The sequence below is a fragment of the Vicugna pacos genome, chromosome 11 (assembly GCF_048564905.1).
Source record: "Vicugna pacos chromosome 11, VicPac4, whole genome shotgun sequence".
In the NCBI taxonomy this organism is placed as follows: Eukaryota; Metazoa; Chordata; class Mammalia; order Artiodactyla; family Camelidae; genus Vicugna; species Vicugna pacos.
This window is the reverse complement of record NC_132997.1, coordinates 73,769,289-73,784,592: the sequence shown is the minus strand read 5'-3', so window position 1 is coordinate 73,784,592 and position 15,304 is coordinate 73,769,289. Positions and strand designations below refer to the sequence as shown.

Sequence of the window (15,304 nt, the reverse complement as noted above, 5' to 3'; positions counted from 1 at the left end):
CTTGTGTTAGTTCAATCCTAATAGTTTTAAAACACACGTATTTCTATTAGTATATATCTTACACAATTTTAACCCGTATTGAACTTAAACATTTTCTTTTGTGATCAGATTGTTTAAATTTTTGTGTCCTTTTTGTTTGTTTTTTATTAATGTTATTGTTCTCGGAGTAATCATACACTTTTTAATTTAATTTACAGGTGGCCGTTTGTTGCATCTGTTTTTTTGTTATCCTTCCTCTAAATCTTGTTGGTACAATACTGGGCCGAAATCTGTCAGGTCAGCCCAACTTTCCTTGTCGTGTCAATGCTGTGCCTCGTCCCATACCGGAGAAAAAATGGTAAAGAGAATGCTAAATTTTCTGCAGTTGTTTCTCACAATATACAAGTTCTTAATGCTGTTATGTATATGTAACTTTTAGAATTGGCATGTATTTATTTATGAGTGACTATCTTAAGTTTAAACTTAAGAATTTGTCTTTTTACTTTTTTCTTCAACTTAAATTGTTGGGAGTAGTAATAAATTATATCTTTATTTCACTTTTTGTGAATTGCTGCCATTTATAGAGAAATCAAATGCTTTGGTAAGTACATTAGTGCCTAGAGGTGGATGGGAGCTAAAGCTGCAGTAGCTGTGTTACTGCAGCCTACAAGCCAGATTTGACCTGATGCCTGTTTTTATAAAAAAAAAAGTTTTGTTGGAACATAGCCATGACTGTTTGTTCACAGATTGTCTGTGACTGCTTTTACACTGCGGCATGAGTTGAGTAGTTACGACAGAGACTATAACATCTGCAAAACCTGAAATACTTAACTGTCTAAACCTTTACAGGAAAAGTTTGCTAACCCCTAGCTATAATTTCATTTTCCTTTCCAGATATTTTATTATTCTAAGCAATATTGACACACATTTCTAACCGTATACTTCTTAGCAATGAGAGATGAATTGGGATTGAGACCAATTATAATTTACTGACCTACATTCTTTGTCTTCACTTCTGGGAAAATATAGAGTCTCTCAAATACATTTTGTCACATTTTATGCACAAAATGTGTTTTTGAGGCTCTCCTGTAATTCAAGATTAATCCTGACAAAGGATGACAGCTATCTCTGTTTAACAGCTAAAGCATTTCTTCTATTGCAGCAGTATAAATATAGTTCACAATTCATTGAACCATCAGCTTTGAAATAATGGTTCTTGATAGACTTTTAGCTTGAGGTGATTTGTATTTTTTCAAATTTTGGACATAAAATGAGATGTCACTAATATGTTTAGATTTCAAATTTTCATAATTCAAACTTGAACAAAACATGAACTCATTGTATATATGTTTTGCCTTTTTTTAACTTTTTTTATTGATTTATAATCATTTTGTTTTGCCTTTTAAAATTAGTAAATTTAATGTTTTAGTGCTGATTTATGCTACTCTGCATTCTTTATTCTTCTAATTCTTACTAGCAGATAAAAGTAGAACAGTCTTACTGTCTGTTTATCATATTCCCCATCTTGTAAGAATAGCTGTACAGTAACTAGACTCTACATATTCATAATAATGGGCATATATTGAAAAGCCTGTGCTCCTAGATATTTGGCCATATTATAAATATAACTTATATTCAAGTACTTACACAGTCTTTTGTAGATTTTGAAGTATGCAGGCATTTACAGAAGTGGAGGCTGAATAAAATAGCCTGTAGTTTTAAAGGAGAGTGATCTCTTTTAAGGAATTGTCCATGTTCTTTTTTTTTTTTTTTTTAGATTGGCTTTTTTTTTTTTATTAGATTAGTGTTTATGAGAACTTTTGTAGTCTTTTTTTTTTTTAAGTCAACTTTATCTTTTTCCAGGCAAGATTAGATGGTGAAGGCCCATTGATATCCTGATGTTTGTTCACCCATTATTGGGGAGGATAAGGTTAAAGGAAAAGCATAGTCAGAAATCACAGAAGTTCATCTGGGTCAGTAGAGCTGGTGAAGGAGAGGAAGGAGCAACATGTGACCTTGCTAACCATAGGTCACATCTAGGTGAAGGAAGGCTCATGGGTCTTTTCATTTTCTTTATATAAGTTATATGGGAACCAAAATCTGAATGCTAGATCTGATTCTCACTGATGTGTCTCTTTGAACAGATCATTTTTAACCTCTGTGGATCTTGGCTTCCTATAAAGGGAGAAAAGAAGACTTTATGATTTTTAAGTTTTTTTTTTTCAGCTCTCAAACTTTTTTTCTTCTCCGTTTTTTAGTTTGTCCATTCCAGAAATAGTAGATTAGTATCTTTTATGTGCCCCATAGTGTCCTGGGCACTGGGAATACCTAGATGAATAGCTTCTGCCTGCTAGGGTTTATAGGCTGGTGAGGTGTGATACGTATGTAATTAGATAGTTCGGTGTGGTGTGGTAAATTAGGTTTACGAGGCAGTGGAAGAACTCACTTCTTCCTGGGAGACTTGGGGAAGGCTTTACCCGGAGAACACTTGAGCCAGTGCTTGCAGGAGAGAAGCAGGAGGTGAGGGAAGGCCTTCTAGGTGGAGAGTTACCACTTGCAGTCAGTTGAGTGAATGAGTGAGGTTTGAGTTTTATTTTTTATTCATACTTTGGCTCCATTATAACTCAGAACTCATAATACCTTAATTGTATAATTTATAGGAAAAAGAACGACTGACTCAAGGAAAGCATGAGCAAAGAGATGGCAAGGCCACAATTTGGGAAACGTGATTTCAGATAGGGGATCTTAAGACTTATTTTCTTTCCCTGTGACTTTCTGGAAGTAAATGATTGTAAAGTTTTTAGAAGTTACTGAGAAGTATAGAACAGGAGCAAACACTCAAGAGTCTTGAGTTTTATCAGTAGCAAGAATTTATGTTCCCCAAATTCTTATCTTGGCCTTTAATGCCAAAAAAGAATTTTGACAAAAACTTATGGCTAATTTAAAGGCCCATCTCTGTATTGTGCCTCTTTGAATTTTTGTTTTTCTTTTTACTGGTTTGTTTCTGTCCTTTAGATTATTTTTAAGTACCAAACATCTGATTTCTATTATCCGGATTTATATAATGTGGAAATCATACTAGAAATTTACTGTTAATTTTAATATTTTCCAGGTTCATGGAGCCTGCAGTTATTGTTTGCCTGGGAGGAATTTTACCTTTTGGCTCAATCTTTATTGAAATGTAAGTTTTGGCAGTGTATTTATATTTTGAGGGATTAAGAAAATTTAGGAGTTAGGGTAGGTATAGAATCATCTGATGGGAAAGCATCTAACAGAATTAGTCTGTTAAGTCTGTGCTTCTAGAAGGGAGTCTGTAGTTTATGTAAAGGTAGTTTTCTGCTTTGTTCTCAGATACTCAGGTGAAGTTTTATATTGTTCTTTATATTGTTCTAGACTTCTCTCACCAAACAGATCTTAGAAATCAAAGCATGCATGCTAGAGAATGCCAGACCAGCCTTTGACTACTATTTTTTCAAAACAAACTAACTAGGTAAATTATTACCTGCTAGTCAGTCTAGATCCTGACATCTTTAGATGCATGATCAGTTCTAGTCTCCTTCCACAGTGGCCCTCAGGAGTGCTGGGAAGTGTGTACGTGTTTAGGGGTGGGAGGTTTGCCATCTTGTGTGCCCAATGACAGTGCTTCATATTTGCAGTCCCCCGTGCAAAATGTAAGCCTTTTTTTCTCTCAGCCTGTGTTCCAGTGTTCCTTGATGGGAATGCTCTGGCATTTTAGGCAGGACAGTTCTTTGTATGGTGCTTGTTCAAGAAAAGCGATCATACCCCTCTGGCTCCTGCCCATTAAATGCCAGTCATTGAGACTACTCAGAATTCCCTTATACATTTCCAGATGCCCCACTGCTGATTCTTTTCTGTATATTGGATGCTTCCTTAACAGACATGATTGCATCTGATAATTGGTTAATTGAAAAAGCTGGCTCATGTAGGAGAATTACACAAAAAAAAAGACATATACATAGTATTTTTACTTAAAACAGCTAAAGGTATATCTTTCACTGATTTTTTTTTTAAAATATAGAGCCAAGATCTTGTCTTTGTACGTAATTTATGTTTCCATCATTTTCCTTTGACATTCATAATGCATCTTCTATGTTTTCCAACCTTTTTAAAGTGGAGCAAGAACATATGGACTTGCCTGAAGCATTCTAAGTGCAGAATCCTTCTAAATTTGTAATTTGTCCCCCAGTCTTTTATAGCTATCTCACCCACACCTAATTTTATACCTTTTTTTTAGTGGCTCACCTTGTTGAATTTTTCCAAAGCATTCAACATAATTTTCATAGAAATCACATTCTTTTTGCTCTCAGTTGTGGAATTAGAGTAAAGGGTCTTTTTTTGGTATAAAATTGTAATGCCCTTTCTCTTACGGCCCTGTGAAAATGGCATAATGCTGCTTTAGGCTTTCTTTTCCTAATTTAAACATTATTACTCTATCAAATCTATTTTTTATTTAATAGGGTGTTTATAAAATATAAAATACATTGCTTGATAGTGTTCTATCTAGAAAAAACAAAAGAATGAGGGAATTGACTTGATCTTAAAAATAGGAATTTTTAGCTGTTTTCATTTTTCTTTTCCACACATTACTCCTTAAGCTTCCTGTTTATTCAGTTTGCTTAGAGATGAATACCCTACTGATGAATCTGTTCTTGAAAGATTATCTCAGAAAATATTTTTGAGAGACTTTTAGAGGATTTAATAGATGAAAAAAAAGGAAAGGGAACTGTTGGAAGTTACTTGAAAGAAAAATATTGAGATTTAAGTGAGAAAGAAGTGAGAACTAAGATGCAAGTGAGAGTTAGCAAGACCAGGGTGAGCTTTGAGAATAAAGACTAGAAAACTATGTCTTCATTGCCTTTTATTTAGGTATTTCATCTTTACATCTTTCTGGGCATACAAGATCTATTATGTCTATGGCTTCATGATGCTGGTGCTGGTCATCCTGTGCATCGTGACTGTCTGTGTGACCATCGTGTGCACATACTTTCTACTAAATGCAGAGGACTATAGGTGGTGAGTACTTACTCCTGGAAAGAACCTCTGGGGACCATAACATTTTAAAATAAGATTCTTTTGAAGTGTATTAAGCAGATTAAAAGATCTGTATGGAAATTTTTCTCCCTAAGATAGTGTAGGGATATTTTTCAATTATAAAAATGATGAAGATTGTAGAGGAAAAGTCGTATCAGTCAAAAAAGTTTTTATTTTAAAGAGGGTTACTATCTTAAATACAAGGAGACAGATCTGAAGAAGGAAATAGTTTATTTAAGGTCATTTAAAATAGGGAATCTGACAAAATTCAGGATCTCTCCTTCCAATTCTTAGGCTCTCTCCTTGTTGATATATTTAGATGTTGTGTACATGCATTTGTTTTTAAATATATAGAAAAATTATTTGCTTTAAAATCTTTCAGTGCCATTCAGTCAAAAGAATTACTTTTTTTTCTTCAGGCAATGGACAAGTTTTCTCTCTGCTGCATCAACTGCAATTTATGTTTACATGTATTCCTTTTACTACTATTTTTTCAAAACAAAGTAAGTGGAGACATTTTCTCATTTTGTATTTAGGAAACTAAGTTTGTCATTTAAATACTAGAATTTAGGCCTTATGTTGAAAGTAAAAATGAACAAACTATATATAATTTTTTTGTTTTATTTCAGGATGTATGGCTTATTTCAAACATCATTTTACTTTGGATATATGGCAGTATTTAGCACAGCCTTGGGGATAATGTGTGGTAAGTTCTGAAACTCTTGGAATATCATGAGTAGATCTTTGAGTGTTTCAGAATCAGAAAAATACAGTAATTGGAAATTAAGAAATTACATTCTGTTGTTTGAGCAGGAACATAATAAACTCAAGCATCTGATTTCAGTTGTTTTGACTGTTTCTCAAAACCTAACTTATTACCTCCTTGATTTCTTTTAAAATTTCCTCTTTCTAATAATTCTGTATAGCACTGTTTTCCATACCACAAGTAGTTTCTCGTTCATGTTGAGAATTGTCATTTTTTTAAAGCTTAGATTTGTTGGAAAAGATTATGATGTAAACAGGTTAAGGTTTTGGCCAAATGATTTTTGTTTGGAAGTTTCTGTTCCATTGTTCATGGAGATAACGGTGTCCAGGAAGGTAGCACAGCTTAATGGCTATGAGTACACGCTTGGCTGCGCTACCTTTGTTTCTGTACCTTGATTCAGTTCCCCAAGTTCTCCAGACCTCTGTAAAATGAGGATAATACTACTGTTTTATGGGTTTATCACAGTTTACCATTAAATGGAAGAGGAAGAGTTATCAGCATATGATAGAGTCTCTCGTATGTGTGAAATAGCTAGAAAATAAAGAAAGAACTTTTGGAAGCAGCATGATAGATGGAAAAGACATGGACTCAAGAGCCTGAGAGACCTCGATTAAGTCTCCATGCTGCCACTCACTTTTTTTTGTGGCCATAGGCAGGCATAGAAACCTTTCTAAATCTCATTTTCTAATCTGTAAAATGAGCATATCTTTCAGAGTATTTATTTGTAACTGTCCTGTGTGTAAAGCACCAAGTGTAATGCTGGTCTATTATTAGGTAGTAAGAGATAGCCAGTTACATGGGAGATGTGGTGGGGATTTTTTTTTTTTTTGATAATTTTACCTTTAGCTATTCAGTAGGCAATAGAATAAGGAAGATAGAATAATCTTGTTAGAAGTTAGGTCCTGGTATGACATTTGTGGACCTCTTTAGGGTACCAGGATTGCTTTTTCCTCCATTAAAAGAATCTGTTCTGCAGATTGATGGTTGGCAGAGGTGAAGGTGTTCAAAAGGTACAGACTTCAAGTTATAAGATGAGTAAGTTCTGGGGATGTGATGTACAGCATGGTGATTAGATTTATTAATACTGTGTTGTATATTTGAAAGTTGTCTAAGAGATTAGATCTTAAAAGTACTGATCACAAGAAAAAAACTTTGTGAGGTTGTAATTAAATTTATTGTGGTGATTGTTTTGCAACAGAAAAATATATCAAATCATTATGTTGTACACCTTAAATTAATGCAGTGTTACATGTCAATTTAAAAAAAAGAATCTGTTTTGTTTATATATACCATGTATGTGACCACGGTGCGCACACATACACAAGTAACACTGACCATAAAGTAGTAAAACTAATTCCACCAGCTATGAGGGAAGACAGTTCACTTATGTTACAGTTACATGGTTTGTTTATAGCTGCTGTGATCGCCTTCCACTGTAATAATTAGTTAACAAACTTTGAGGGAAAGAAAGATGAATAGGAACTCAAGGTTAAAACAAGATTTGTGTTACATAGGAATGTCCTGTGTATCCCTAGGCAATCAGAAGTTTCTTTTAGCAGTATTTGCGACCCTTCTCTCAGAATATTTAATGCTCCCTGAACTTCTCTTTATTTAATCTGTGATCTTTCTTGATTATCACCAGCAATCAGTGAGATATAGACTCATGGGATTATGCAGAGGGTTACATTTCTTTTTTCTTGACTATATGTGATCTTAGGAAGACCTAGAGAGGTAAATACCTTGACATTTACAAAGAAAATGGAATGAATTTAGCTAAATTTTTTGAGTGCTTTTCCTGTTGAAATTTCATCTTGCTGCCTGACAATCTTGGCACATTTACAGTTCCCTGTTGTTCTGGCAATGTCCCAGCATTTATTTTTTAATGAGTTTATATGCCTTCAGTGCTAATCTATTTGGGTGGGGGAGGGGAAGCAGTTCATACTGGAAATGATTAAAATGTCATCATAATACAAAAATTATACATATTCATCAAGTTATATTGCTAAAATGCTTTTTCAGTCAGTAATTGAAAGAAAAATATTCATTGGGTTTTTTTTAAATGTAAAAAAAAAGAAATAACAATGTTAAGGTGGGAAATAATTAGATTGTTATAGTCTTTATATTTTGAGCATAGCATTTTAGTTTTAAGGAAATTAAGTTTAAAAGTGTATTATTCCCAAGACATTTACTTTTCTAGAGAGCATATTCAGTAATCTCCCTTTTATAAAGTCATATTTTTGTAAGTTTATTCTTGAGGTACTCATAAGATTAGGAAAAATGATTCTCTAGGTTGACACTGTTTTGCTTTTAAGCATATCTCTGCTCAAAAGGGAACAATGTTTTCTAAGTCTGGAAAATTGGATTTGGTAGTTGGACTAGTGTTATATTATGCCAGTTAAATTTTTGATTCCAATTAAAATTTTACATGTGTTTTCATGTTATAAGAATTCAGGGTTTTTTTTTTAATAAAATTGAGTGTTTTTTTTCTTTTACCTTGTAAGGACATATATATAACTATTTCAGAATGAATTATCACTATTTTCAAGTGTAGTATGATAATTTCATATTATAAAAAGAATGTCTATTGTAAAAATAATTGAAAAAAGGCTTGCTTTGTTATTTGGGGTTTTTAAAAAATATTTTTAATATTTAATTACAGGAAATTTTCAAATATATACAAAAAGAGGAACAATAATATGTATGTAATGAGTCCCCATGTACCTGAACACATCTAACACAGTAATCAATTTGTAGTCAATCTTGTCTTACTCATATTCCCACCATACCTCCCTTCTTTTCTGACATGACTCTCAAACCTCATGTCATTTCAACTGTGTAAATATCTCAGTATATGTGTATATATATATATATGTGTATGTGTATATCAAATATGCAGTGTTTATATAGAATTATATAGCTGTAATATATAACTTAGTAATAATACAGTTTTAATAATATTTCAGTATACACATATATATATGTAAAATTTCTTAATGTGTTCAGTATTTAGTCAGTATTCAGATTTACCCCACACATCCTTATTTCTCTTTTAGTATAGTTTGTTTGCATCAAGATCCAGTTAAAGTTTGTGCATTGCTGGGTTGAACACTCTTTTAAGGATCTTTCAATCTGCTGATGTTCTCTCTCTTTTCCCTTGCAGTTATTTAGGGAGCTTGGGTTTTTGTTTGTTTGTTTGAATTCCTGTAGAGTTTTCCACACTCTGGATTTTGCTGATTGTATCCCTGAGGTGTCACTTATGCTTCCCCCATCATATTGCCTGAAAAGTGGTACTTAGGTCTGTAGACTTGATCAGACTAAGAATACTTGTCCAAGTATATTAACAGGTAGTTTGAACAGGTAAACTTTCATCAAGAGTCTGGTTGCCTTTCTTTGTGAGTTAGCAGCCCTTGATAATTATTGCCTAGCTCAGATAATCTATTAGTGGTTATAATATTCTAATTAGCTGGGATACTTCTCTAAGGAGAAACTTATTTTCATCAACTGGTTCCCTTGAGGTACAGTTCGCATACATACAGGACAGGCAGAAGAGACTTACTATTTCCCTTGCATACACCAGTTAGTTTAATAAAAGTTAGTTCAAAGGTGCCCAAATAGGCGTGTGTGGTGTATATCATTATTAATTCATGGAAGATTTACTTTTAGCTTTTGAATAATGGGCTTAGATGGTAAATTCCTAAATCTAATAGAGAATCTTCTCTATGATGTGAATGACCAGCAGTCTTGTTCTAAAGATCCCTTATTATTTGTAGTAAAGAACTATCCAGTTCATTCATTTATTCAGCAGGTATTTATTGAATATCTTACTGTCTGCCAAGTACTCTTTTAGGCACAGGAGGCAGAGCCTTAATTTAACAAAACAGACAAAAACACCTTTGCTCTCCGGTGTTTTAGGTCCCATTTGACCTAAAACTAATTATTTAAAGACATTTCGAAACTCCTGACCTACTTACCTGTCTCTCTTATCCATTCCCTCAAATATGCCTGCCTCCCTACGAACCACATAGCTTCTGCAGTTTAAACATAAAAAAATGACGCCATCAGAAATTTCTCTCTAGAGCTTCAAATGCCATTGGGTCATAGTTCTCAATTCTTCCCTGAGAGAATCCCCGATCACTTTTTACTTACCTATCCATAACGTAGCATATGGTTTGGGGAACATATTAATGACCTGGAATAATCTGTGCTTAAATTTTAAAAAGATGTTTTTTTATTTAACAAATGTTTGTCATTCTGAAATTATTCTTTTTTTATAAGAGATTATTTAAATTTATATAGTTCATAATTCATGTAAGTGATATTTAAGTTAATTCTAAAATATTATATGAGGTCAGACTTGGTGTACAACAGTTAACAGGTGATTTGTAACAAATGATATAATTTTAATAAGTTTATAGAGAATACTAACGTAAAGGTGTTATCTTGGAAAAAGAATAACTTTCCAGAGCAGAGAGCATATATTTGGTGTTTGTTTGTAAATGATGGTTGCTGTTCTCTATGTATTTGTTTCAAAACATCTTATTTTATCTTTACAGGAGCAATTGGTTACATGGGAACAAGTGCCTTTGTCCGAAAAATCTATACTAATGTGAAAATTGACTAAAGACCCAAGAAAACCTGGAACTTTGGATCAATTTTTCTTTCACAGGGGTGGAACTTGCACAGCAAAAAAAAAGCGCAAGAGATTTGGGCTTTAACACTGGGTACTTTGTGGGTCTCTCTTTCGTGGATGGCTTAAAGTAACATCTATTTCCATTGATCCTAGGTTCTTACTGACTGCTTTCTCCAGCTGTTCACAGCAAATGCTTGGATTTTATGCAGTAGGCATTACTACAGTACATGACTAATCTTCCCAAAAACTAGCTCATTAAAGATGAAATAGACCAGCTCTCTTCAGTGAAGAGGACAAATAGTTTATTTAAAGCATTTGTTCCAATAAAATAAATAGAGGGAAACTTGGATGCTAAAATTACATGAATAGAAATCTTCTGGCACTAGTATTTCTATGTTACTGAAAAATGATGTTCCAGAAAGATTACTTTTTTCTCTTATTTTTACTGCCATCGTCAACCTATTAAGGGACATTTTTATATATTGAACCTGGGTTCTTTTTTCACCTTTTTTTTTTCCCGATTGAACTACATCCTTTTTTTTTTAAAGAGAGAATTTAAAAACATTAAATCCTGCATGTAATATATCTGCTGTCATCTTAGTTGGACCAACTTCCCATTTATTTATCTTAAAACTATCCAGTTACATCTTAATTCCATCCAAAGAAGATACAGTCTGAAGATAGAGGTGTACTCTCTACAATGCAATTTACTGTACAGTTAGAAAGCGAAGTGTTAAATGGAGAAGATATTTGTTTTTATTAAACATTTTGAGATTTAGATAAACTACATTTTAACTGAATGTCTAAAGTGATTATCTGCCCCCTCCCCCCCAAGTTAGTCTTACATCTTTTTTGGGTTTGAATGAAGGTTTTACATAAGAAATTATTAAAAACAAGGGGGGGGTGGGTAATAAATGTATATAACATTAAATAATGTAATGTAGGTGTAGATTCTCAAATGCATTTGGATGTACAGGTTGACTACGGAGTCCTTTTTTCTGATGATGATTGGTGTAGAAATGTGTGAATCTGGGCGGCTTTTTACATCTTGCCTACCACTGCATGAAACATCGGGGTTTCTTCAAAATGTGTGTGTCATACTTCTTTTGGGAGGGGGGATTGTTTTCTTCTGTTTTTTTCTGAGGCTCCTACAGGAGCTAAATTTGTAATTTAGAAACATTTAATTTTGTTAATCCTGTCTGGGGCACTTAAGTAACATCTAAAGCATTACTGCTTTAGAGTGTTAAAATAAAATTTCCTGACCAAATTGTTTTGTGAAAATATATGTGTTTGCAATTTGAAGATATCTTTCAAAAGGCAATATTACTGAATGCAATTTTTCTTTAATATACTGTAAACTATGCTTTTCTAATACAGGGGACCCACACTTTAAAATCCTCAAACTTGCTTACTTCTAGTTTATCCAGTACAGTCACAGAGTGAATGACAAGGACTTTGAATGAAATTGTGGCACGAGATCTGTTCAGGTTGGTGTACCGTATAAAGTGGGGATGGGTAAAAGTGGTAAGCTTACTATGGGATGAGCAAAGAAAGGTTACAGTTTTCTAAGAGAAGAGATTTTAATTTATACGTCTTTCTGGAACTATCCACAATGTGAAGTTTTCCTAGAACCATTGAGTTTCTAGTTTAATAGTTTGCTATGCAAATGACCACCTAAAACAATACTGTATATTGGTATTTTTAGAAAGACTGAAAATAGCTGTATTTAAACCTTAATGTGAAACTCATGCCATTCATAGGCACATAAGATGTTTTCATTACAAAATATGTTTCTATAAAGTAATAGGCTCTGCATCTTATAATATAGCACGTGAGGACTATAAAGGGTGAAATGTTTGATTTCTTACTACTTCAGTATGGCTGACAGGAACAAACAATTTTGATCAGAAGCTGTAGGTACATCCTCTTCTTCAAACCAAAATGTTACATTAAATGTTTTCTACTGGTTCTCCCATTTTCTCTTCCTTCGCACCTACCTTTAAGATCTTATAAGAAAAGGAACTAAAAGTCAGTACTTAGTGGCTTACATTATGTAACTTTTAAACTACATGTTAAGTACTTATAAGAACAGGTAGTCTATCTGATGGAGTGTAAATTGGATGGCAAGCTTCTGTCTTAATAAAATGAAATTTGCTTCTCATGAATCTTGCAAGTAAAATGTAGGGTTTTTAAAGAATGAGTGGTTTAGCTGCTTTCAGGTACACCAATTCCTTTACTAAATTGATCTCTATTTGAAGTCCTTTGAAATCTTGAGTAAAAAGTAATTTTCTAATTTCCAAGTACGTTATGAACTCCATTAAAGTGAATATAAATCACTTTGAAAAGTCCTTTAGAAACTATGCATTGGTTTATGGCTTCATAGAGGGGCTGGATGTGTGCGTGTATGTCTTGAAAAAGATGTAATCCACAAATAGTTTATCTCCCTAGCTCTCAGCTGTAGAATAGTAAAATATAATGTTATTTAAGTTAATTAAAGGGTAGGGTTTTTCTACTCCATAAATGCTATTTGTCTTTCATTTGTTAGTATTTGCTCAACTTAGCAACTGATGCTTTGAATACTATAAAAAAAAAAAACTAAGGATAAACTTCCCCATTGTATCTGTAAGCACGGTTCTCCTGAAATTTAGCTGCATTAGTAATTGGCATCATTATGTATGTACATACATATCATATATGTATTAAATATATCCAAGTACAAGAGTTGGGTAAGTTGGAAATGTAATGGCTGGAGGGGTGGTAAAGCATTCTTTAGTGTATCATGTTGGACTCCTAGATTGTGTTAAGTTCTCCCATAAATCAAGCCCCATACCCTTAGAATTCATTATACTTTGGTGATATCTGACCTAATGAATGGTATGCTTGAGTTTTCCATTGAGAGTGGGTGGGCCTCTTTATAAAGGTGGTTGCTACAAATTCCAGTTCTTCCAAAAACCACTTTATTTAGGGTTTATCTACAAACTGTATTCATTTTGATAAAGCTTTTGTTTCCTAAATGTTTACTAACCACCTTATACCAATTGTGTTGCAAATAAATACTATTTTAAGATTTCCTGAAGTTTTACAAGTGTAAAAAAGGAGAAAGTGTATTGATGTAATTTGTTCAGAAAAAGCTACATACTGAAGGGCTTCTGTATATGAATTCTGGGAAAGAAAAGTCTTTCTGTAATCTGTACACTGCAGTTCCATTTGGGTTTTAAGTTAGATTTCAGCATGTCTTAGTGCTTCATTCTGTTGATTTATTGGAACATGTAATAAATAGGAGTAGTGACCTATGAAAACACAAGTATTCATTAATACTTTATATCTTCATAAGAATTGCATAGTTATGAAGCTATATTTTAGCAATCAAGATGTTAAAGAGATCAGAGAAGTAAAAGTTTATAAAGATTGTTTAGAAGTGTGTACAGAAATAGACTAGAGTAGATTTAGAGGTAGGGTTGACCAGAAGGTTGATATACAGCTGCAGAAATATTACAAGATTTAGATTCAGTATGGGGAATAACTTTCTCTGCTATGAGCTTTTTCTGAAAGCCATCTGATTTGTCAACATTCTTATTGGAGCTGTAGGCAGAATTGTGCAAAGGCAAAAGTAAAAATTAAATTCTTACTTTACTGTATTAGGAAGTGGAAATAAACTGTTGTGAAAACTATTTACACTGAAGTATTGGTGAACTGGACTTGCTGATAATTGACTGATACAGCAGAATACTGTGTGTTCACCCTAATTCATCAGTTTAGGTCACTTGAAAATTATGAGCCTTATAAGGTAAGAGCTTAGGCAAGTAAGAAACAACATGGCATTCTATTTAAAGGAAAACGATACCCTTGGAAAAGCAGTCCCACTTGGACTTTTCAGCTGTGTCAAACTTGAATCTGTAGATCCGCACAGAGCACGGGCAGTTGGTGACAGTGGGAAGGAAACAGTTACTGCTCAGTGATTACCTCCATTTTGTGCGCACCCTTGGTTTGTGTAGGCCATATTCCAGCTGGCTTTTTAGTAATAGAAATCCAGTACAGTATATAATGTGTCACATTTGAGGTTCTGATCTAGTCTGTTAATCTAACTGAAGTTGGATTTTTTTTTTAAGTAATAAAAAGTCAAATGTACTTCCCTTGGATGCTTTATTTCTTTCCTTTTCGAAACAGGTGAACCAAGCATAAGGGATAACCCATTATTATTGGCACGCATATGAAGAGATTACTAATAGCTTTCCACAATTAAATAAAGCAGGGGTCAGCAAGCTTTCTGTAAAGAGCCTGATAGGAAATATTTGAGGCTTTGAGAGCCATACCATTGTAGTACAGCAGCCGTGGTGGACAGTACGTCAGCTAATGAGCATGGCTGTTCTCCAGTAAAACAACAACAACAGCCAGTGGGCCATCGTTTGCTAACCCCTGAAACAAAGGATTTAAAATTTAAGGTTTGGTTTTTCCCCAAACTTTTTATTTGGAAAAAAAAAGTTAAATATACAGAAAGTTGAAAGAATGGTACAGTAAGATTTGTCTTAAGAAATTACTTTTCTTTTTTATTGTCATTCTTTTGACTTTATAAAATATACAAGCTCTGACTCTTACATTCAAACCGCATTACCCCTGCGCCTGTCTTTCTCCTGATTAGTAACACATTGCATTTGTCTGGTACTTACTACTTTTTCACAGCAGCTTCACATACGTTCCCTCACAACTATGCTGCGAAGCTGGTAGGGTAGACAGCTGCGTTTTGTATATAAACTAGGGTAGCTAAGGAGTCTCTTTTTGCCCAGATGTAATCAAAACTAGGGTCCTAACGTCTTGACTACTGTACCTGTAAAATGAAGACACCTCCTCTCCAGCCTATGGAACAGATAATGTACATA

At 33.6% G+C, this 15,304-nt stretch overlaps 1 protein-coding gene across 1 annotated transcript in view; it reads left to right on the top strand.

The window, feature by feature from the left end:
- Positions 1-14,555, top strand: part of TM9SF3 (transmembrane 9 superfamily member 3) — a 56,137-nt gene extending 41,582 nt beyond the window's left edge. The window contains exons 10-15 of the mRNA XM_072971702.1: positions 198-337; positions 3,092-3,160; positions 4,867-5,013; positions 5,451-5,534; positions 5,661-5,737; positions 10,351-14,555. Of these exons, the coding sequence (XP_072827803.1) occupies positions 198-337; positions 3,092-3,160; positions 4,867-5,013; positions 5,451-5,534; positions 5,661-5,737; positions 10,351-10,418 (585 nt within the window). The 3' untranslated portion in view covers positions 10,419-14,555. The remainder of the gene's footprint in view (positions 1-197; positions 338-3,091; positions 3,161-4,866; positions 5,014-5,450; positions 5,535-5,660; positions 5,738-10,350) is intronic.
- Positions 14,556-15,304: the final 749 nt, after the last annotated feature.